This window comes from Phacochoerus africanus, chromosome 5 (genome assembly GCF_016906955.1).
Source record: "Phacochoerus africanus isolate WHEZ1 chromosome 5, ROS_Pafr_v1, whole genome shotgun sequence".
In the NCBI taxonomy this organism is placed as follows: Eukaryota; Metazoa; Chordata; class Mammalia; order Artiodactyla; family Suidae; genus Phacochoerus; species Phacochoerus africanus.
In genome coordinates, this window is record NC_062548.1 from 28995132 (window position 1) to 29020365 (window position 25234).

General features: G+C 41.2%; 1 protein-coding gene across 1 annotated transcript in view; it reads left to right on the forward strand.

Annotated features, from left to right (window-relative positions):
- DNAH3 (dynein axonemal heavy chain 3) overlaps window positions 1-25234 on the forward strand; it is a 216575-nt gene that overhangs the window by 170683 nt on the left and 20658 nt on the right. The window contains exons 52-54 of the mRNA XM_047780346.1: window positions 3125-3323; window positions 16347-18488; window positions 24737-24962. Coding sequence (XP_047636302.1) covers window positions 3125-3323; window positions 16347-18488; window positions 24737-24962 — 2567 coding nt within the window. The remainder of the gene's footprint in view (window positions 1-3124; window positions 3324-16346; window positions 18489-24736; window positions 24963-25234) is intronic.

A 25234-nucleotide genomic window follows, 5' to 3' on the forward strand; every position in this document is an offset into this window, starting at 1 on the left:
ATGAATATTTTCTCAGGTCAGTCTCCCAAAGCAATAGAAATTAGAGCAAAAATAAACCCATGGGACCTCATCAAACTGAAAAGCTTTTGCACAGCAAAGGAAACCAAAAAGAAAACAAAAAGACAACTTTCAGAATGGGAGAAAATAGTTTCAAATGATGCAACTGACAAGGGCTTAATCTCTAGAATATATAAACAACTTATACAACCCAGCAGCAAAAAAGCCAATCAATCAATGGAAAAATGGGCAAAAGACCTGAATAGACATTTCTCCAAAGAAGATAAACAGATGGCCAACAAACACATGAAAAAATGCTCAACATCGCTGGTTATAAGAGAAATGCAAATCAAAACTACCATGAGATATCACCTCACACCAGTCAGAATGGCCATCATTAATAAGTCCACAGATAACAAGTGCTGGAGGGGCTGTGGAGAAAAGGGAACCCTCCTGCACTGTTGGTGGGAATGTCAACTGGTACTGCCACTATGGAGAACAGTTTGGAGATACCTTAGAAATCTATACATAGAACTTCCACATGACCCCGCAATCCCACTCTTGGGCATCTATCCGGACAAAACTCTACTTAAAAGAGACACGTGCACCCGCATGTTCATTGCAGCACTATTCACAATAGCCAAGACATGGAAACAACCCAAATGTCCATCGACAGAGGATTGGATTCAGAAGATGTGGCATATATACACAATGGAATACTACTCAGCCATAAAAAAGAATGACATAATGCCATTAGCGGCAACATGGATGGAGCTAGAGACTCTCATCCTGAGTGAAATGAGCCAGAAAGACAAAGACAAATACCATATGATATCACTTATAACTGGAATCTAATATCCAGCACAAATGAACATCTCCTTAGAAAAGAAAATCATGGACTTGGACAAGAGACTTGTGGCTGCCTGATGGGAGGGGAAGGGAGTGGGAGGGATTGGGAGCTTAGGTTTATCAGACACAACTTAGAATAGATTTACAAGGAGATCCTGCTGAGTAGCATTGAGAACTTTGTCTAGATACTCATGTTGCAACAGAAGAAAGGCTGGGGGAAAAATGTAATTGTAATGTATACATGTAAGGATAACCTGACCCCCTTGCTGTACAGTGGGGAAAAAAAAAAAAAAGTCATGAGTAGGGAGCCATGGTTCCAAGGTTAGAGTGACTAACTAGCTTTGTGACCTTGGCTAACTCAACTTACCTCCTGAGACCTTGCTTTGTTGTTGGAGGAAAAGGATTTCCACCGTACTACATACGGTGTTCCTTGGTATTTGCAGGGGATTGGGCCCAGGACTCCCCAACCCCTGGCAGGTAACAAAATCCATGGATATTCAACCCTACAGTCAGCCCTCTGTATCTGGGGTTCCAAATCCAGATACAGAGGGCCAACTGTAACCTATAAAGTCCCTTCCAGTTCTAAAATCTTATAATGGTAAGCTTTCTTTTAAAAACAAAAATCAAGTTGTATAAATTGGCACAACGTTGTAAATCATTTCTTCTTTTTAATAAAAAATTGAGATATAATTCACATACCATTAATAATCACCTTTTTATTTTTTTTAAATACTGATTTTTATTTTTTTCATTATAGCTGGTTTACAGTGTTCTGTCAATTTTCTACTGAACAACATGGTGACCCAGTCACACACACATATACATATGCTTTTTTCTCACATTATCAGGCTCCATCATGAGTGACTAGACATAGTTCCCAGTGCTGCACAGCAGGACCTCATTGCTTATCCATTCCAAAGGCAATAGTCTGCATCTATTAACCCCAAGTTCCCCATCCATCCCCCTCCCTCCCCCTCCCCCAATATTCACTTTTTAAATAGTGAAATTCAGTTTTTTAGTGGATTCATAAAGTTTTACAACATTACCATACCTAGTTCTAGAACATTTTCATCACCCAAAAAGAAACCTCTACCCATTAGCAGTCACTAGCCATTCCTCACTCTCCCCAGCCCCTGGCAACCACTAATCTACTTTCTGCCTCTATGGATTTCCCTTTAATGCACATTTCATGTGAATGGAATCATATAGCAGGCAGTATTTTGTGTCTATCTGGCGCTTTAACTCAGCATAGTGCTCTCAGGCTTTATCTGTGTTGTTGCATAAACCAGTATTTCATTTCTTTTTATGGTGGAGTAATATTCCATTGTATTGATTTTGTTTTGAAAACAAATATACAAAATATACAAAATTTAAACTGTCTCCTTTTTCTGGAGGTCACTACCCAGCTCTACTCTCTATCCCCATTTCTCACCCTTAAACTCCAGCCTGCCCCCAAACTTCACCCTTTCCCAACTCTACCCCTACCCCATCTCCGAACTACAGTACATACCAGACCTTCACCCTGTCTCTGAACTTCTCCCAGCCCTCATGCCTTATTCTTCCCCAAACTTGACCCAACTCCCTTCCCATCTGTCACTCAACCGTAGGCCTCATTCTTTTTTTTTTTTTTTTTTTTTTGTCTTTTGTCTTTTGTCTATTTAGGGCTGCCCTCACAGCATATGGAGGTTCCTAGGCTAGGGGTCGAATTGGAGCTGTAGCTGCCAGCCTACATCACAGCTACAGCAACACAGGATCCGAGCCTCGTCTGTGACCTATACCACAGCTCACGGCAGTGTTGGATCCTTAACCCACTGAGTGAGGCCAAGGATTGAACCTGAGTCCTCATGGATACTAGTCGGGTTCATTAACCACTGAATCACAACGGGAACTCCAGTAGTTCTTTACCTCATTCCGTACTTCATCTCTAAACCAATCCTTGATCAATGAGTATGATGTCATGCACTGCATATATCTCTTGGGAATTTGTTAAAAAGCAAAAGCTTGACTTCTTTAAGATCACAAACCAGGTAAATTCTCAAATGTCCAAGACATCCAAACCACAGCCCAAAAATGCCATGCCTGCCTCCCTACTGCTTGTCAGTCATCAGAGCCACCCTTGCCACGCAGACCTCCAGGAGGGGCATGTCCTGGAGGAACCCTGGGCTGGGAAGCACCTCTTATCATTTCTACTGCTTCCTCCAGGAGCAGAACTTGTTTTATGAAGCCCAGTGTTCTGGGCGCCAGGCACTTAACTTTTCTATCCCCATGCTGCTTGCAGGATGAATGTGAAGGGGACCTGGCAGAGGCAATGCCAGCGCTGGAGGCTGCACTTGCTGCACTGGACACCCTGAACCCAGCAGACATCTCCCTGGTGAAATCAATGCAGAACCCACCAGGTCCTGTCAAGCTGGTCATGGAGAGCATCTGTGTGATGAAAGGGCTGAGACCAGAGAGGAAGCCAGACCCCAGCGGCAGCGGTAACCCCCTCCAGCACAATATATTAATTCTTCTAATCCATGAACATGGGATATATATTTCCTTTTTTTTTTTTGGTGTGGTCTTTAAATTCCTTTACCACGTTTTATAGTTTTTCAGAGTATAGACTTTCATCTCCTTGGTTAAGTTTATTCTTACATTTTTTTATTATTTTTTCACGAAATTTAAATGGGATTGTTTTCTTGCTTTCTCCTTCATTATTAATATATAGAAAAACAACAGAATTCTGTATATTAATCGTGTATTCTACAACATTATTGAATTCATTTATCAGTTCTAATACTTTTTCGTGGAGACTTTAGGGTTTTTAAACATATTATCATGTCATCGGCAAATAGCAACAGTTTTCCTTCTTTCTCCTTCCATTTTGGCTGCCTTTTATTTCTTTTCTTTGTCCGATTGCTGTGGCTAGGACTTCCAATACTATGTTAAATATAGTGACCAGAGTGAGCAACCTGAACTTTTTCCTGAGATTTTCACCATTGAATATGATGTTAGCTGTGGATGTCTTATTTTTTTTTTTTTTCATCTTTTTGCTATTTCTTGGGCCGCTCCCGTGGCATATGGAGGTTCCCAGGCTAGGGGTTGAATCGGAGCTGCAGCCACTGGCCTATGCCAGAGCCACAGCAACGCGGGATCCGAGCCGCGTCTGCTAACTACACCACAGCTCACGGCAACACCGGATCGTTAACCCACTGAGCAAGGGCAGGGACCAAACCCGCAACCTCATGGTTCCTAGTCGGATTCGTTAACCACTGCGCCACGACGGGAACTCCTGTGGATGTCTTATGAACGTCCTTAATTATGTTCAGATATATTAATTCCCTGTATACCAATTTCAATAACAGTTTTTATCATGAATAAATGTTGAATTTTGTAAAATGCTTTTTCTGCATCTACTGAGATGATCGTGTGATTTTTATCTTTCCTTTGGTAGATGTGTGTATCACATTGATTGATTTGTGGCTATTGGAACATCCTTGCATCCGTGGGATAAATCCCACTTGATCATGGTGTATGACCATTTATATATGATTAAATTCAGTTTGCTAACTTTTCTTTTTCTTTTTTTTTTCTTCTCACAGCCATACCTGCAGCATACGGAATTTCCTGGGCTAGGGGTTGAATCAGAGCTGCAGCTGCAGCCTATGCCACACGTTGCAGCTATGCTGGATCCTTAACCCACTGAGTGAGGCCAATTATTGAACCTACATACTCACTGACAGTATAATGGGTTCTTAACCTGCTGAGCCACAGTGGGAACTCCCAGTTTGCTAATGTTTTGTTGAGGATTTTTTACATCTATATTCATCAGAATTACTGGCCTGTAAATTTCTTTTTTTGTAGCATCTTTATCTGGGTTTGGTATCAGGGTAATGGTGACCTCATGGTATGAACTTAGGAGTGCTCCCTCTTCTTCAATTTTTTGGAATAGTTTGAGAAGGATACATATTATCTGTACTTTATATATTGGGTAGAATTCCCCTTGTGAAGCCATCCTGTCCTGCACGCTTGTTTGCTGGGAGCTTTTAGATTGATTACCAATTCAATTTTACTACTAGCGATCAGTCTGTTCACATTGTCTATTATTCCTGATTAAGTCTTGAATGGTTGTATATTTCTAGGAATTTATCTATTTCTTCTAGGTTGTCCAATTTGTTCGCATATAACTGTTCATAATATTCTTTTACAATGGTTTGTATTTCTGTGATATCTGTTGTAATTTTTCTTCTTTAACTTCCTATTTTATTTTTGTCTTCTTTTTTTGTGTGGTGAGCCTGGATAAAGGCTTATCATTTTTGTTTTATCTTTTCAAAAAGGAAAAATAGCTGTTAGTTTCATTGATCTTTTCTATTTTTTTAACTTTTTTATTTATTTTTTCTCTGGTCTCTATTATTTCCTTCCTTCTGCTGACTTTGGGCTTAGTTATTTTTCTAATTTCTTCAGTTGGGAGGTTAGATTGTTTTTTTTTTTAAATTTTTCTTGTGTCTTGAGGTAGGCCTGTATCACTATAAACTGCTCTCTTAGAGCTGCTTTTGCTGCGTCCCATAGATTTTAGAAAGTTGAGTTTCTGTTTTCATTTGTCTCAAGATGTTTTCTGCTTTCTTCTTTGATTTCTTTATTGACTCATTGTTTTTTTAGTAGTATGTTGTTTAGTCTGCACATGTCTGTGTTTTTACCATTTTTCTTCCTATAATTGACCTCTAGTTTCATAACATTGTGGTCAGAAAAGAATCCTTGATATAATTTCTACCCTCTTAAATTTCTTGTGACTTTTTTATGAGCTAGCATGTGATAAATCCTAAAGAACTATTCCATGTGCACTAGAAAAGAATATGTATTCTGCTATTTGGGGATGGAATATCCTATAAATATCTATTAATTCCAGTGGGTCTAATGTGTTATTTAAGACCACTATTTGCTTACTGGTTTTCTGTCTGAATGATCTGTTTAGTGATGTGAGTAGGGTGTTATTAAAGTCTCTGGCTATTATTGTTTTATTGTCAATTTCTCCCCTATGTCTGCTAATATTTGCTTCATATATTTTTTCCTTCCAACTTGATTTTTTTAATTTTATTATATGTATAGTTGTACAACCATTATCACAACCTAATTTTAGAACATTTCCATCCGAAATCCCTAGCCACTTCTTCCCCACACCAACCTGTCTCCTTTGGTAACCATAAGTTTTCAATTTCTGTTATGCAAATAAGTTCATTGTATTTTTCTTTTAGATTCCACATTGAAGTGATAGCATGTAATGTTTGTGTCTCACTGTCTAACCTCACTCAGCATGATAATTTCTAAGTCCATCCATGTTGCTACAAATGTCATTATTTCATTCCTTTTTATGGCTGAGTAATATTCCACTGTGTATATGTATCTCATCTTCTTTATCCATTCCTCTGTCAGTGGACATTTAGGTTGCTTCCATGTCTTGGCTATTTTATATAGTGGTGCAATGAACATTGGGGTACCTGTATCTTTTCGAGTCATGGATCGCTGGATCAAATGGTAATTCTGTTTTTAGTTTTTGAGGACTCTCCATACTGTTTTCCACAGTGGTTGCACCAATTTACATCCCACCAACAGTGTCAGAGGGCTCCCTTTTCTCCACACCCTCTCCAGCATTTATTGCTTATAGACTTTTTGATGATGGCCATTCTGGCTGGGGTAGGGCGGTACATCATAGTAGTTTTGATTTGCATTTCTCTAATAATCAGTGATGTTGAACATCTTTTCATGTGTTTTTTGTCCATCTGTATGTCTTCTTCGGAGAACTGTCTGTTTAGATCTTCTGCCCATTTTTCTAATGTGGTTGTTTGTGGGTTTTTTGGTTTTTGTTGTTGTTTGTTATTAAGCTGCAGGAGGTGTTTATATATTTCAGACATTAATCCCTTGTCAGTCACTTCATTTGCGAATATTTTCTCATATTCTGTGGATTGTCTTTTCATTTTGTTTAATTTTTCCTTTGCTGTGCAAAAACTTTTAAGTTTAATTAGGTCTCATTTTTTAAATTTTTGTTTTCATCATCATTACTCTATGAGATGGATCTGAGAAGATATTGCTATAGTTTATGTCAGAGAGTGTTAAGCCTATATTTTCCTCTAGGAGTTTTATAGTATCCAGTCTTATATTTAGGTCTTTAATCCATTTTGAGTTTATTTTTGTGTATGGTGTTAGGAAGTGTTCTAATTTCATTCTTTTACATATAGCTGTCCAGTTTTTCCAGGACCACTTATTGAAAGGACTCTCTTTCCTCCATTGTTATTTTCTTGCCTCCTTTGTCACAGATTAGTTGATTGTAGGGCTTAATTCTGGGCTTTCTATCCTGTCCCATTGGTCTATATTTCTGTTTTTTTGTGTCAGTACCACACAGTTTTGATGACTGTGGCTTTGTAGTATAGTATGAAGTCAAGGAGCCTGATTCTTCTAGCTCCATTTTTCTTTCTCAGAATTTCTTTGGCTTTTCTGTGTCTTTTGTGCCTCCAAACAAACTGTTTTAGTTCTTTGAAAAGTGCCATTGGTAATTTGAAAGGGATTGCACTGAATCTGTAGATTGCCTTGGGTTGTATAGCATTTTGACAATATTAATTCTTCCAATCCAAGCGCATGGTATATTTTTCCATCTATTTGTGTCTTCTTTGATTTTTTTCATCAGCGTCTTATAGTTTTCAGAGTACAGGTCTTTTGTTTCTTTAGGTAGGTTTATTCCTAGGTGTTTTATTCGTTTTGATGCAATGGTAAATGGGATCATTTCCCTAATTTCTCTTTCTGATCTTTCATTGTTAGTATTTAGAAATGCAGTCAATTTCTGTGTGTTAATTTTGTATCCTGTGACTTTACCAGATTCATTGATGAGCTCTATTAGTTTTCTGGTAGTGTCTTTAGGATTTTCTAAGTATAGAATCATGTCATCTGCAAACAGTGATAGTTTTAGTTCTTCCTTTCCAATTTGGATTCCTTTTATTTCTTTTTCTTCTCTGATTGACATGGCTAGGACTTCCAAAACTATGTTGAATAGTAGGGGTGAGAGAAGACATCCTTGTCTTGTTCCTGATCTTGGTGGGAATTCTTTCTTTTCACCATTGAGAATTATGTTAGCTGTGGGTTTGTCATATATGGCCTTTATCACGTTGAGGTAGATTCCCACTATGCCCACTTTCTGGAGGGTTTTTATCAGAAACGTGCATTGAATTTTGTCAAAAGCTTTTTCTGCATCTTTTGAGATGATCATACAGTTTTTATTCTTCAGTTTGTTAATGCAGTATATCACACTAATTGATTTGCAGATATTGAACAATCCTTGTATCTCTGGGATAAATCCCACTTGGTCATGGTGTACAATCCTGTTAATGTATTGCTGAATTCAGTTTGCTTGTATTTTGTTGAGGATTTTTGCATCTCTGTTCATCAATGATATTGGCCTGTAGTTTTCTTTTTTGTGTGTGGTGTCTTTGGTTTTGCTATTAAAGTGATGGTGGCCTCGTAGAGTAAATTTGGGAGTGTACCTTCCTCTGCAATTTTTTGGAATCATTTCAGATGGATAGGTGTTAATGCTTCTCTAAATTTTTGATAGAATTTGCCTATGAAGCCATCTGGTCCTGGACTTTTGTTTGTTGAAAGTTTTTTAATCACACTTTCAATTTCAGCACTTGTATTTTTTTTTTTTTTTGGTCTTTTGTCTTTTTAGGGCCACACCTGCAGCATATGGAGGTTCCTAGGCTAGGATTGAATCAGAGCTACAGCTGCTGGCCTACACCACAGCCACAGCAACACCAGATCCAAGCCACATCTGTGACCTACACCATAGCTCATGGCAACACCAGGCTGGGAATCAAACCCACAACCTCATGGTTACTAGTCAGGTTCGTTAACCACTGAGCCATGACAGGAACTCCAAATTTCAGCACTTGTGATTGGTCTGTTCATCTTTTCTATTTCATCTTGGTTTAGTCTTGGAAGATTGTACTTTTCTAAGAATTTGTCCATTTCTTCTAGGCTGTCCATTTTATTGGATATGGTTGCTTGTAGTACTCTCTTATGATCCTTTGTATTTCTGTGATGTCCATTATAACTTTTCCTTTCTGATTTCTAATTTTATTGATTTGAGTCCTCTCTCGTTTTTTCTTGATGAGTCTATGTGGTTTATCAGTTTTGTTGATTTTTTTTTTCAAATAACTAGCTTTTAGTTTCTTGATCTTTTCTATGGTTTTCTTTGTTTCTATTTCATTTATTTCTTCTCTGATCTTTATTTCTTTCCTTCTGCTAACTTTAGGTTTTGTCTGTTCATCTTTCTCTAATCGTTTTAGTTAGGTCGTTTATTTGAGATTTTTCTTGTTTCCTGAGGTAGGCTTGTATTGCTATAAACTTCCCTCTTAGAACTGCTTTCGCTGAATCCCAGAGATTTTGGATTGTGGTGTCTTTGTTGTCATTTGCTTCTAGGTATTTTTTAATTTCCTCTTTGATTTCTTCAGTGATACTTTGGTTGTTTAGCAGCATGTTTAGTCTCCACACGTTAGTGTTCTCTGCAGGTTTTTTTTTTTTCTTGTCATTGATTTCTAGTCATATAGCATTGTGGTCAGAAAAGATGCTTGAGATGATTTCAACTTTCTTAAATTTTTGGTGGCTCGATTTGTGGCCCAGAATGTGATCCGTCCTAGACAATTTTCCATGTGCACTTGAGAAGAATGTGTATTCTGCTGACTTTAAGTGGAATATTCTATAAATATCTATTAAGTCCATCTAGTCTAATGCATCATTTAAGGCTTGTGCTTCCTTGTTGATTTTCTGTCTGGATGACCTGTCCATTGCTGTCAGTGGGGTGTTAAAATACCACACTATTATTGTGTTATTGTTAATTTCTCCTTTTATGGCTGTTAGCAGTGGCCTTTTATACTGTGGTGCTCCTATGATGGGTGCATATATATTTACAATTGTTATATCTTCTTCTTGGACTGATCCTTTGATCATTATGTAATGTCCTTCTTTGCCTCTTAGAATATTCTTTTTTTATTTTCTTTTTTAAAAATTTTTAAATGATTTTTATTTTTTCCATTGTGGTTGGTCTATTTTGTCTGAATTGAGTATTGCTACTCCAGCTTTCTTTGGATTTCCATTTGGGTAGAATATTTTTTCCATCCTCTCATTTTGAATTTGTATGTGTCCCAAGAACTGAAGTGGATCTCTTGAAGACAGCATATATATTGGGCTTGTTTTTATATCCATTCAGCTTGGCTATGTTTTTTGGTTGGGGCATTTAGTCCATTTACATTTAAGGTAATAATTGATATGTTGTTCTTGTTGCCATTTTATTAATTGATTTGGATTTGTTTCTGTTGGTCTTTTTTTCTTCCCTTCTCTTGTTCTCCTCTTGTGATTTGATGATTATCTTTAGCGTTATGTTTGGATTACTTTTTCTTATTTGTGTGTGTATCTATTTTAGATTTTTGGTTTGCAGTTTTGATATAGGAATATATATATATATATAAGATTATTTTAAGTTGATGGTCTCTCAATTGCAAGTGCATCACTAGTATCCTGCATTTGTACCCTCCTCACAATTTCTGGTTTTGGTAGCATATTTGTGTGTGGATGATTTCCTACCTTTACTATATGTATGCCTTTATTAGTGAGCCTTGTCATTTGTAATATTTTTGTTTCTAGTTTTGGCCTTTTCTTTTCCACCTAGAGAAGTTCCTTTAGGATTTGTTGTAAAGCTGGTTTAGTGGTGCTGAATTCTCTTAGCTTTTGCTTGTCTGTAAAGCTTTTTATTTATCCTCCAATGAGAGCCTTGCTGGGTAGAGTAATCTTGGTTGGAGGTTTTTTCCTTTCATCACTTTAAGTATATCATGCCACTCCCTTCTGGCCCTGCAGAGTTTCTGCTGAAAAAAATCTGCCCATTACCTTATCAAGGTTCCCTTGTATGTTGTTTGCTTCTTTTCCCTACCTGCTTTCAATATTTTCTCTGTGCCTTTAATTTTGGTCCATTTGATTAATAATATGTGTCAAGGGTGTTCCTCCTTGGGTCCATCTTGTATGGTATTCGTTGTGCTTCCTGGATTTGAGTGACTGATTCCTTTCCCATGTTAGCGAAGTTTTTGGCTATTATCTCTTCAACTATTTTCTCTGGCCCTTCCTCTTTCTTCTCCTTCTGGCACCCTATGATACAGATGTTGGTGTGTTTAATGTTGTCCCAGAGTTCTCTTGGACTGTCTTCATTTCTTTTCAATCTTCTGTCTCTTTTCTGTTCTGCATCAGTGATTTACACCAGTCTGTGCTCCATCCCACTTATTCATTCTTCTCCCTCCTGTATTCTGATGTTGGTTTCTTCTAGTGAATTTTTTATTTCAGTTATTATATTTTGCATCTCTGCTTGCCTAATCTTTAAATCTTCTATTTCCTTGCTCAATGCTTGTTGTAATTACCAATCTTTGCCTCCAGTCTCTTTCCAAGATCTTGAATCATCTTAACTATCATTAATCTAATGTCTTTTCATGGAGGTTGGTAATCTCCAGATCACTTAGCTGTTTTTCTGGGGTTTTTTTTTGTTGTTGTTGTTCCCTTACCTGAGTCATAATTCTCTGCCTTTTTGTTTTGTACAGATTTGGGGTGTGTCTTTTTGAAGACTGTAGGATTGTAGCCTCTCTTGCTTCTGAGTCTGCTCTCTTGTGGCTGGATTTGGTACGGGGGCTTGCTGCAGGCTTCCTGATGGGAGGGGCTGGTGCCTGTCCACTGGCAGGTGGAGCTGATTCTTATCCCTTTGGTGGGTGTGATTAGAGGCAGCTGTGTGCTGCCTGCTTTGTTGTTTGGCCTGGGGCTTCTCAGTGCTGATGGGTGGGGCCATATTTTTCCAAAATGGCCACCTCTAGAGGAGTTTACACTGATGATTATTCCTGAGACCTTTGCTTCCAAAGTCCTTCCCCCACAATGGGCCACCATCACCCCGTTTTCCTAGGAGATCCTCCAAGAACTGCAGGCAGGTCCGACCCAGATTCCTATGGAGTCTCTGCTTTGCCCTGGGACCCAGTGCATATGAAAGCCTGTGTGCACACTTCAAGAGTGGAGTCTCCATTTCCTCCAGTCCCATGGAGCTCCTTCACACAAGCCCCACTGGCCCTCAATGCCAAATGCTCCGGGGGCTCCTCCTGCCAATGCCAGATCCCCAGGCATGGGAACTTGATGTAGGGCTGGAACTCTCACTTCTGTGGGGGAGTATCTGTGATATACTTACTTTCCTGTCTGTGGACTGCCCACCTGGCAAGTACGGGATTGCTTATACAGTGTAAATGCCCCTCCTACTGTTTTGATGTGGCCTCCTCTTTGTCTTCTGGAGTACAATATCTTTTTTGATAGTTTCCAGTCTGTTTTGTTGAAGGTTGTTCAGCAGTTGGTTGTAATTTTGTTGTTCTCCTGAGAGAAGGTGAGCTCCAATCCTTCTGCTCTGCCATCTTAATCTACTCTATTTGCTTCATATATTTAGGTGCTCCTTTATTAGGTGTATGTATGTTAACAAATATTATATCTTCTTATATGAATCCCCTTATTATTGTATAATGCTCTTCTTTGTATATTGTTATAGACCTTGTTTTAAAGTCTATTTTGGATTTCTCTGGCTGGCCTAGCAGTTAAGGACTTCACGTTGTCACTGCTGTGGCTCGGGTTACTGCTGTGGCTTTGGTTCAGTCTCTGACTGGGGAACTTCTGCATGTGTAGGCTCAGCCAAAAAAAAAAACCTTAAAGAGTAAAATAAAATCTATTTTGTCTGATATGGGTATTGCTACCACCCACTTTCTGTTCATTTCCACTTGTGTGAAGTATCTTTTTCATTGTGTTGCTTTCAGTCTATGTATTTTAGCTTTAAAGTGGGTCTTTTATAAGCAGCATATAGATGGGTCTTGGCTTTTTACCCAATCAGTCATTCTGTGTATTTTTATTAGAGCATTGAGTGATCATCGATAGATATGTTATTGCCATTTTGTTATGTCTTTTCTGGTTGTTTTTGTAGTTCTCAGTCTTCTTCTTTTAGTCTCTTCCTTTGTAGTTTGATAATTTTCTTTAGTGTTGTGATATGTTCCTTTCTTTCTATATTTTGTGTAATTATTGTAGGTTTTTGATTTATGGTTATGGTGGTGGTCGTATATGTTGACCTACAACTATATCTATTTTAAACTGAGAGTAATTTAAGTTTGAACACATTCTAAAAGATTTATAGTTCCTCCCTCCCTCATGTTTTGTATTTTGATGTCATATTTTACATTTTCATGTTTACACTTTAACTGATTGTTGTAGTTATAATTGATTTTACAAGTTTTGTCTTTTAATCTTCATACTAGGTTAAGTTGTTGATTCACAGCATCTACTATATATTTGCCTTTGCTAGAGGCATTTTCCCTTTCCTATAAATTCTTCTTGTTATAGACTTTTCTTTTCCACTTATAGAAGACACTTTAACACTTATTTTAGGTCTGGCTAGTACTGATGAACTCTTAAGTTTTGCTTATCTGAGAAGTTCTTCCTCTTGCCTTCAATTTGGAATGATATCTTTGCTGGTAGAGTATCCTAGGTTGTGGGGTTTTTCTTTCAGCACTTTAAATATAGCGTATCACTGTCTTCTGGCCTGAAAAGTTTGAGCAGAAAAATCAGCTTATAGCCTTATAGGAGTTCCTTTTATATGTGACTCTGTTTTTGTCTTGCTGCCTTTAGAATTCTCTATCTTTCATTTTTGCCATTTTAATTATGTTTTGGCATGAAACTCTTTGGGTTCATCTTGTTTGGAACTCTCTATGATTCCTGTACCTATATATCTGTTTCCTTCTTCAAGTTTGAGATGTTTTCAGCCATGATTTCATTCAATGCATTTTGACACTTTTCTCTCTTTTCCTTCTGCATCCCCTATAATGCAAATGTTGGCATATTTAATGTTATTTCAGAGATCTTGTACATTGCTTTCTTTTTTTTCCATTTGTCTTGTTCTCTGCTGTTCTGATTGGATGATGTCCATTATTATATCTTCCAGATCACTTATGTGTCCTTCCGTATCACCTAGTCTGCTATTAAGTCCTTTTATTGTGTTTTTCTTTTCACAATAGAAGTTATTTTATTCTTAGCTCTAACTGGATCTTTTTTATATTTTTCTAGTTCCTTGTTAAAATTCTCACTGTGTTTATTTATTCTTTTCCCAATTTCAGTTATCATTCTTATTACTAATGCTTTGAACCCTTTATTTGGTAAATTGTTTATTTCTGTTTCATTAGTTGTTTTTTCAGGGTTTTTTCCCTGTTCTTTTGCTTCATGCATGTTCCTCTGTCTTCTCATTGTTAACTGTCTCTATCTCTATGAAATTATATGGAATAGTTACCTATCCCAGTCTCAAAGGGATATCCTTGTGTGGGAGTGTCCCTATATAATCTATGTGTGCCCAGAGGCTTTGGTGGCAGAGCTGGGTCTGAAGTGATCATGGGTCACATCTTCAGGGTGTGCTGACAGCTATTACCTTATTGGGAAATGGAGCTATATATGAAGGGTCTAGAGCCAGAGCCAGGTGTCAGATGGAGCTTCTCTATGCTCAGTGGTCATCACCACCCTACTGGGGGCAGGTCAGGTCCCAGGTGCTGGGGTAGAAGCCCTTCATGTTGGGTCCAAGCTAGTTCAGTCTTCTCTAAATGTCTCTCTAAATGTGTTTCTCCACCTCCCAGCAACAGCACCTTCACCCCAGAGGGGAGCCAAGCTGGAGCAAGGGGAGCCAGAACAGGTACCCAGTAGAGGTTAGATGTGTGCTGGAATGGTCCTGGCACACCAGTCAGAGTTCCAGAATGCTCCTGATCCACTCACTCCAAGAGCTCCAGCAATAGATGCTCTCTTTCCATTTAGATGCAATGCCAGGTCCAGGCCAGCTCTGTGCCTCCTAAGTGCACACTCTCCTCAGTAGTGGTAGCCTTTGCCCAAGTAGGAAGCTGCACCAGAGCTAGAGGGGCTGGAGCAGGAACTTGGCACAAGCCAGGCACATACAGGAGCAATGGTGGGAAACTGGCCAGAGCCCCAAGCAGTTTCAGTCTACTTCTTCCATCTTATTCCCGGGAGTAAGAAAACATGTACATTCTCTTCATGAGTGGAGTCTCAGTTTCTCCTGTAAGTCCCACTGGTTTTCAATCTAGCTAAAGGAACTCATCTTCCTTGTGTCAGGACTGGGGTGTCCAATATGTGTTTGAACCCCTCACTCCCTGGGAGGATCTCCAAGCCCATGATACCCCCTCCTCTTCTCTGTCCCCTCCTCTTCTGTATCCCAGGGACACAGGTTCCAACCTGATTGCTTCTCCTCCTTTCTTACCCAATTCCATGTGGATCTTTCTTTACAGCCTTGGTTGTACAAATCTTTCTGCTATTCTCCAGGTGGTTTTCAGTGATTTTTGCTCCACCTGTAGGTGTATTTTTGATATGTTCATGGGGGGAGGTGAGCTTAGTGTCATACCACTCCACCATTATTCTCCTCTACAGGAGCTTGTAACTTTGAGGGAGAGGCATATAATTAAAACTAAACCAAAGAAATTACAAATTTTCATAAATGCTTTAAAGGGAATGCACTTCTAGTAGCCGTGATGAGAGAAAATGCTCCATAGAGAGGTGGCTTTCAAAGTGAGCCTGAAGTCTAGTCAGGAGGCAGCTAGATGCCAGTTACAGCCTAGGTGAAGGGCTTGGGACCATTCAGGAATTGAATGAAAGTCCTGGTCACTCAAGGACCAAGGGAGCACGGCAGAGATGAAGTGGTCCCAGACCATGGCAAGGAGCTTGGGCTTTTAAAGATTTTACTTTTTCAGAAGTTCCCATCATGGCCCAGTGGAAACGAATCTGACTAGTAACCATGAGGATGCAGATTCAATCCCTGGCCTCCCCCAGCGGGTTAAGGCTCTGGCATTGCTGTGAGCTGTGGTGTAGATCACAGATGTGGCTTGATCCCATGTTGCTGTGGCTGTGGCGTAGGCTGGCAGCTACAACTCCGATTCAATACCCAGCCTGGGAACCTCCATATGCCACGGGTATGGCCCTAAAAACGACCAAAAAAAAAAAGATTTTACTTTTTCAGAACCATTTTAAGTTCATAGCGAAATTGAGATGAAGATACAGAGGTTTCTCATATTCCCCCTGCCCCCACACACGCATAGTCTCCCTAGTTATCCACATCCCCACCAGAGTGGTACATTTGGTACAACTGATGAACCTACACGGACACACATCATTACCATCCAAAGTCCATAGTTTACATTAGTGTTCACTCTTACATTAGTGTTCATTAGTGTACACATTAGTGTACAAATATGTCATGGCATGTACCCATCATTATGGTATCATACAGAGTATTCTCTGCCCTAAAAATCCTCTGTAAGGACCTTGGATTTTTTTTTTTTTTTTTTTTTGTGAAGTATGAGGAGTAGCCATTGCAAGGATATAAGTTTCAGCCAGAGTGTCTCAATAATAGTGTAATCTCTGTTTCTTGTCCCAAACAGGTAAAATGATAGAAGACTACTGGGGGTTGTCCAAAAAGGTTCTTGGAGATCTAAAATTCTTGGAGAGTCTTAAGACATATGACAAAGACAACATCCCCCCAGTGATCATGAAGCGAATCCGGGAAAGGTTTATTGATCATCCAGATTTCCAGCCAGCTGTCATTAAAAACGTGTCATCTGCCTGCGAGGGTCTGTGCAAGTGGGTGAGGGCCATGGAGGTGTATGATCGAGTGGCCAAAGTGGTGGCTCCCAAACGGGAGCGGCTGAAGGAGGCGGAGGGGAAGCTGGACATACAGATGCAGAAACTGAACCAGAAGCGAGCAGAGCTAAAGCTGGTGGAGGACCGCCTCCAGGCCCTGAATGATGACTTTGAGGAGATGAATACCAAGAAAAAGACGCTGGAGGAAAACATCGAAATCTGCTCCCAAAAGTTGGTCAGAGCAGAAAAACTGATCAGTGGTCTTGGAGGAGAGAAGGACAGATGGACAGAAGCTGCTCGGCAGCTAGGGATCCGCTATACTAATCTTACAGGGGATGTGTTGGTGTCCTCGGGGACCGTGGCTTACCTGGGGGCCTTTACCGTGGATTATCGGGCTGAGTGCCAGAAGCAGTGGTTGGCTCAGTGTAAGGACAAGGTCCTCCCCGGCTCCAGTGACTTCAGTCTGAGCAACACTTTAGGCGATCCTGTAAAAATCCGCGCCTGGCAGATTGCCGGGCTGCCCGTCGACTCCTTCTCCATTGACAATGGCATCATTGTATCCAACTCCAGACGCTGGGCCTTAATGATTGACCCTCAGGGACAAGCCAATAAGTGGATCAAGAATATGGAGAAGGCAAACAAGCTGTCCGTCATCAAGTTCTCGGATGCCAACTATGTGAGGACACTGGAACATGCCCTGCAGTTTGGCACCCCCGTCTTACTAGAAAACGTTGGGGAAGAGCTGGACGCATTCATTGAACCCATCTTGCTCAAGTCCACATTCAGACAGCAAGGGGTGGAGTACATGAGGCTCGGTGAAAACATCATCGAATACTCCAGGGATTTTAAGTTATACATCACAACCCGTTTGAGGAACCCACATTACCTCCCTGAGGTCGCCGTGAAAGTCTGTCTCCTCAACTTCATGATCACCCCCTTGGGCCTCCAAGATCAACTCCTTGGCATTGTGGCCGCCAAGGAGAAGCCAGAACTGGAAGAGAAGAAGAACAAGTTGATTGTGGAAAGTGCCAAGAACAAGAAGCAGCTTAAGGAAATTGAAGATAAGATCTTGGAGGTCCTTTCGCTGTCTGAAGGCAACATCCTTGAGGACGAGACTGCCATCAAAATTTTGTCCTCCTCCAAACTGCTGTCTGAAGAAATCTCGGAGAAACAGGAAATTGCTTCTGTGACAGAAACACAGATCGATGAGACTCGGATGGGCTACAAGCCAGTGGCTGTCCACTCTGCCATCATCTTCTTCTGCATCTCTGACCTGGCCCACATCGAGCCCATGTACCAGTACTCCCTGACATGGTTCATAAACCTCTACGTGCACTCCCTGGCCCATAGCAGGAAGAGCGAGCAGCTAGAGCTACGGATTGAGTACATCATTGAACATTTCACCCTCAGCATCTACAACAACGTCTGCCGCTCTCTGTTTGAGAAGGACAAGCTGCTCTTCTCCTTCCTCTTGACCATAGGCATCCTGAAAGAGAAAAAGCAAATCAATGAGGACATTTGGTATTTTCTTCTAACGGGAGGTGTTGCCCTGGAAAACCCCTATCCCAACCCCGTTCCCGAATGGCTGTCTGAGAAGGCCTGGGCCGAAGTGGTTCGTGCATCTGAGTTGCCGCAGCTGAAAGGCCTCATGGAACATTTGGAACAAAACGCTCATGAATGGAAGTTCATCTATGACTCAGCCTGGCCCCATGAGGAGAAATTCCCTGGATCTTGGAAGCTGCTTCAAGGCTTGGAGAGGATGGTGATCCTCCGATGTCTGCGGCCTGACAAAATGATTCCAGCCATTCGCAGGTTCATTGCTGAAAACATGGGGAATGTCTACATCGAAGCCCCTACGTTTGATCTCCAGGGGTCCTACAGTGATTCTAGTTGCTGTGCACCGTTAATATTCGTGTTGTCTCCAGGCGCAGACCCCATGGCAGGTGAGGGCAGAATGTTGCGTGAGGAATGTAAAAAGCCATGACATGGAGGATGACAAGAGTATGTCCCTTACAGCAGGAATCTCAAACTCAGGAGGCTTTGAAGGCCAAGCAGTTAACAGGCTAAGGCAGGGCTAGGGCAACTTCAGACTTCGTTCCTACCTGAAAGGGGCAGCTGCTCCTCAGCTCTCTCTCTTCGTGACATCTGACAGGGTGAGCTCCTGATGACCAGATCCTCTGCTTTTCAAGAGAAACCAGAAATGTAGAAATCACCTATTTTTAAGTCTCGGTGATTCATTTCAAATTTTTTCTTTCGTGGAGTTCCTGTCATTGGCAGGTTAGGAACCAGACATAGTGTCCTTGAGTGTGCAGGTTGGGTCCCTAGCCTCGCTCAGTGGGTTAAGGATCCAGCTTTGCTGCATACCTGGCCAATGCGGCTCTAATCTGGAGTTGCCATGGCTGTGGCATAGGCCTGCAGCTGCAGCTCTGATTCAGTCCCTAGCCCAGGAACTTACATGTGCCACAGGTACAGCCATAAAAAATTTTTCTTCTTTCTCTCTTTTTTTGGCCATGCCCACAGCATGCACAAGTTCCAGGGTGAGGGATCAAACCCATGCCACAGCTGCAACCTGAACCACAGCAGTGACAACACCAAATCCTTAGGCTGCTGCACCACCAGGGAGTGCCTCAAATTTTTTCTTTAAAACTTTGTGACAGTGGAGTTCCCGTTGTGGCTCAGTGGTAATGAACCTGACTAGTATCCATGAGGACACAGGTTCCATCCCTGGCCCCACTGAGTGGGTTAAGGATCTGGCATTCCCATGAGTTGTGGTGTAGGTCACAGACACAGCTCAGATCCTGCAGTGCTGTGGCTGTGCTGTAGGCCAGAAGCTATGGCTCCAGTTCGACCCCTAGCCTGGTAACTTTGATATGCCTCAGGTGTGCCCTAAAAAAAAAAAAAGACAAAAAAAGTCCTTTATGGTGGTTAAACCAGGGCTAGATCTAGCTTAGTGATTGCTAGTTTATTACCTTTGTCTTAGATCATTTTCTCAGACTATTGCTTCTCTCAACTAGGCTTTTTTTCTTTTAAAAAATACTAAAAATTTTTTAAATAATTCACACTGCATGTAATAAAAAAAATGAAAAACCAGACATTGAAAAAAGTACAGGACTCTGGCTCCATCAGGGCCATTTTGCCCCTCAAGGGACATTTAGCAAAGTGGGAAAATATTTTTGTTGTTACAACTAGGGAGTGATACTGGCATCAAGTAGATGCCAAAGATGCTGCTAAATGCCATGCCCAGCACAGCCCATACAACAAAGGATTATTTAGCCCAAAATATAAATTGTATGGAGGCTGAGAAACCCTGGTGTAGAGTGAAAGGTACATCTTCTTCTCAATCTTCCCAGAGGTAACCATTACTACTGGTTTGTGTATCTTTCCAGGAAGTGTTGGTGCATTTATATGTGCATTTATATATATAAGGATTTGCGTTGTTGACAGGAATAGATTAATTTTCTGCTCTGTTGGAGGATCTCCAAGCTTTAGTTTTCTCTGTTGCTCAGTGAAGAAAGAATACCGGAAATGCAAATGACAAGCTTGGCATTCTCCCGTGAAAGTGGAGGAGTTTGACATATACCCTGACCTGAATAGAAAGCCAGCACCCCAGCCTCTCAAAGGAAATCAGAAGAAGGAGCTGAAATGAACTGGTACTCTTTCCAGGTTTCTATACCCAAATTAGTGTTTTTGCCAAAGCTCAGTTCATGACCTCTTTCTAGTCCTTTCTGTGGCGGCTTTATACAAGAGAAACTAGAGGAAAAGTAAAGAAGAGAAATGGGTGGAAGGTCAGAATATGGTCTATAAAAGGATCATGTGTTGGGAGAAGGGCCTGCTACATCTAGTAGTGTATGTGGCTTATTCCTGTCCCTCTATGCTAGAGGTTTGATTTAGTTCAGCTTGGATAACTCCCCAGGAAACTGGTACCGTGCACTTCTCATAGTGAATCCTCTCAGGGGCCACATACTGTCTGGTCATCTTTTCTTACCAAACTTGATCAGTGGGCTCAGGCATTGTCTTTTTTTGGTTTTTTTTTTTTTTTTTTTCTTCCTCTTCTTCTTCTTATGGCCGTACCTTGGGCATATGGAAGTTCCCAGGCTGGGGGTCAAATGGAAGCTGCAGCTGAAGCCTACATCACAGCCATGGCACCACCAGATCCGAGCTGCCTCTGAGACCTACATCTGAACTTGTGGCAATGCCGGATCCTTAACCCACTGAGCAAGGCCAGGGATCGAACCCACATCCTCACAGACACAATGTTGGATTCTTAACCAGCTGAACCACAGTGGAAACTCCTCAGGCATTGTCAGTGTAATCCACCTCTCTACTCCTCCACCGGCTCCTTTGTAAACTTTCCCATCCCCTTTCATCTAATGTGGTGATTCTCAATCTTGGACGCACATTGGTATCACCTGGGGAGCTTTAAGAACAATCTCCGGAGTTCCCATCATGGCTCAGTGGAAACAAATCTGTTTAGCATCCATGAGAACACAGGTTCGATCCCTGGCCTCACTCAGTGGGTTAAGGATCTGGCGTTGCCGTGAGCTGTGGTATATAGGTCGCAGTCACGGCCCAGATCTGGCATTGCTGTGGCTGTGGTGTAGGCCAGCGGCTGCAGCTCTGATTTGACCCCTGGCTTGGGAACCTCTATATGCCATGGGTGTGGCCCTTTAAAAAATTTTTTTTTAATTTTTAAAAAAGAAAAAAAGAAAAATCTCCATGTGCAGGCCACACCCTCAACTAATTAAAATCTTTGTAGATGAGACCCAGGCATTGTGTTTTATAAAGATTTTCAGGTCATTTCAGTGTGCAATGAATATTGGGAACTACTGACCTAATCAGCCATAGAAAATGACCCAGATCCATTATCCAATAAGGAGGCTGCAAAATGATGATATTCTAATTCTATCATGCCTTCTGCATTTATTAGCTGGAATTCTTCTATAAAAAAAGAATTTTTCTTCATCAACTCTTTGGTTTACTTTAAATAAAATTCAAAAAGGACAGGCAGAAAAGATGCTTGGTTCAAGGTCTTTATTTACCAGATTTCAGAATAATGAAATTGGTGCCCTAGGAATCTCCAGAGTTACTTAAGCAGTAAGATGGGTTGTTTTGGTACCGTTATTTATGCATGGATTTTTAACATATTGGATGTTTCAAACATAGTGGAGTATTACTCCACTGCTGTCATCATTCTTTTTGATGCTCAGATTATTCGGTCTTTGGCCTTGTAGGAGCACCTTCATACCCATATCCTTCTCATATAACCCCAGTAGTTTTTGATAACTTCCTTGATGTATAGAACTACCATATATTTCAGGCTTATGAACAAACATTTCTCCCAGGAACTCCAATTCCTTTAGCAGGTCATGGTATTTGAAGACCTGGGGTCCCATCACAACTGAGTGCATCAGTGTTAGCAGAACTTACTTTCTACTGATCCTCTTTTTGGCTGTATCTAACCTGCCTTTTTTTTTTTTTTTTTCTTTTCTCCATTTTTGGCCTACCTACAGCATATATGGAGTTCCCGGGCCAGGGATCAGATCTGAGCCAAAGCCACAGCTGCAGCAATACTAGATCCTTAACCCACTGTGCCAGGCCAGGGATCAAATCCTTGTCCTAGCTCCCCCAAGACACCACCAGTCCCATTGCACCATAGCAGGAAGTCTTAACCTACCTTTTTAATCAATGCTTTGAATTTTTATCATCAATGACAGTGCTTTCCATTTCTAGAAGTTTTGCTTTGTTCCCAATCTATTTTTTTCTCCCATAGAACTCTAAATTTCATGCTGTGCTTCTGACTCAAGAACTAATGTAGAAGCTTGTCATTTTCCCAGAGCCTGGGTGGAAAAGGCAAACAACAAAGAAATTGAAACACCAAGCCTAGGCCACATGCTGATGAAGGGTGTAGATCTGTGGTATGGGATTCTCAAGCTGACAAATTTCTCATTAAATTGATCCAGAATGTCAAAACCCTGGGTGGCACCAGTGTTGGCATCTGCAAAATTTTTCTGTTAGGGCACTCTGAAACCCCAGGGTATATCAGACTTCTCCAAAATAATACAGCTTGCAGATTGCAAACTCACAATAAAAAATATTATATTATAAACTTCATGAGGATACATCACTATAAGGGATAATCAGCACATAGAACAATCAAAAGAATTAATACTCCCGGGATTACATATATTTTCTGTTATGAGCTGAGTTGTATCCCCCCTCCAAATCTGTGTATTAACGACCTGATTCCTAGTACCTCAGAATGTAACTATATTTGGATATAGGGTCTGTGCGGTGTGTGTGTGTGTGTCTTTTTAGGGCTGCCCCTGTGGTATATAGAGATTCCCAGGCGAAGTGTCGAATCGGAGCTGTAGCCACAGCTACAGCAGATCCAAGCCGCATTTGCTACTTACACCACAGCCACAATGGGAACTTCTGGAGATAGGGTCTTAAAGGGTTTTAAGGTGAGGTCACTAGGGTAGGTCCTACTCCAGTATGACCAGTGTCCTTGTAAGAGAAGAAGACTAAAACACAGACACACACTTGGAGTTCCGGTTGTGGCTCAGCAGGTTCAGAACCCAACATAGTGTCCATGAGGATGCGGATGTGATCCTTGACCTCAATCACTGGGTTAAGGATCAAGCATTGTCCCAGGCTGCAGCACATAGGTCACCGATGAGGTTCTGATCTAGTCTTGCTGTGGCTGTGGCATAGGCTGGCAACTGCAGCTCCGTTTCAACCCCTAACCCAGAACTTCTATGTGCTACAGGTATGGCCATAAAAAGAAAAAAAAAAATCGGAGTTCCCATTGTGGCTCAGTGGTTAACGAATCCAACTAGGAACGATGAGGTTGCCGATTTGATCCCTGGCCTCGCTCAGTGGGTTAAGGATCTGGCATTGCCGTGAGCTGTGGTGTAGGTTGCAGATGCGGTTCAGTTCCTGCGTTGCTGTGGCTCTGGCATAGGCCGGCAGCTACAGCTCCGATTAGACCCCTAGCCTGGGAACCTCCATATGCCACAGGAGCAGCCCTAGAAAAGGAAAAAAAGAAAAATCAAAAAAGAACACACACTGCCAGAGAGAAGTGGGGACACATGGAGAAGGTGCCCACAAACAGGTCAGGGAGAGAGGCCTCAGAGGAAACCAACCAGGCAAGCACATTGATTTTGTATTTCTAGCTTCCCGAATTGAAAGAGAATAATTTTCCTATTGTTTAACCCACCCAATATTCAGTTATTTGTTATGGCAGCCTTGGCAGATTAATATTGTCTCAAAAAAAACCCATCAAAGATACACATCTAGAAATCATTAAAGAAGGAACACAAGATTTCTGGCCCCTCTAACATGAGAGTGGGGAGGTTCCTATCATGGCTCAGCAGAAACCAATCTGACTAGCATCCATGAGGACTCGGGTTCAATCCCTGGCCTTTGTCAGTGGGTTAAGGATCTGGTGTTGCCATGAGCTGTGGTGTAGGTTGCAGACATGGCTCAGATCCTGAGTTGCTGTGGCTGTAGTGTAGGCTGGCAGCTACAGCTCCCATTCAACCCCTAGCCTCGGAACCTCCATATGCTGCAGATGTGGCCCTAAAAAGACAAAACCAAAAAAAAAAAAAAAAAAATCCGTGAGAGGCAGCCATTTGAGGATCTCAGTTCTAACATCCCACCCCTTACGCGTACAAAACTGTGTTTCCTATGGACAAACGCCAAACACTAGACTGGTAAGTATTTTGCAAAGGTTAAATACTATGTAGCCATGAAAAAGAATCAGGCCTTTATAGACGTACTGATATAGAAAATACGTAAGTGAGGAAAGCCAATGTAGTGTTTTACAATTCTTGTACGTATAATTAAATGCATAACATATCTCTGAAGAGATTCACAGAAAGGTAGTAACATTGGCTGCCCTTGAGGAAGAGAAACGTGAAAGAGACCTCCTTGAAACTTCTCTGTCCAAATACCTGTTTTCTTGGTAAAAATGAGTGTTTCTCTGTTTAGAGCAAAGAGGAATCAATAGTGTCTTCATTCACCATCTTATCAGAAGTCTAAAGCTCCTCAAAAAGATGCTAATTTTACAATTAACAGAAGGTTTCTGTCTGAGTCCAGAATTTTAATGTAACCCCTCCTTCTGTGTTGTTACTGTTAATACGGTCTTAAGTAGCCTCTCTTCTCAAAAGCCCTTTTTTCTTCCCGGTCTCAGGCCTGCTCAAATTTGCTGATGATCTTGGCATGGGAGGTGCCAAAACACAAACCATCTCCCTGGGCCAAGGCCAAGGCCCTATTGCTGCCAAAATGATCCACAGTGCCATCAAAGATGGGACCTGGGTGGTCTTGCAGAACTGTCATTTGGCCACGAGCTGGATGCCTGCGCTAGAGAAGATCTGTGAGGAGGTGATCGTTCCTGAGAGCACCAACGTGGGATTCAGGTGAGATGCCGACCAACCACTGCCTGCCTCTGGGCTGCACCCTGGAGCTCCAGACATCACACTAATGACTGGGAATGCAAAGATGAAGAAGACCCACCTCTGCCCTTAAGAAGCTCTTGGTCTAGTAGAAAGTAGATCATAGATGAGTGATGCTAGTGCCGTGCAATACCTGCTGTACTTTTTTGAACGAGAAAGGAGAGGGAAGGAAAAGTTGGGGAAGGCCTGGGGGACTGACACTTGCCTAGACTTTGAAAGATGAATAGTTTTCTAGG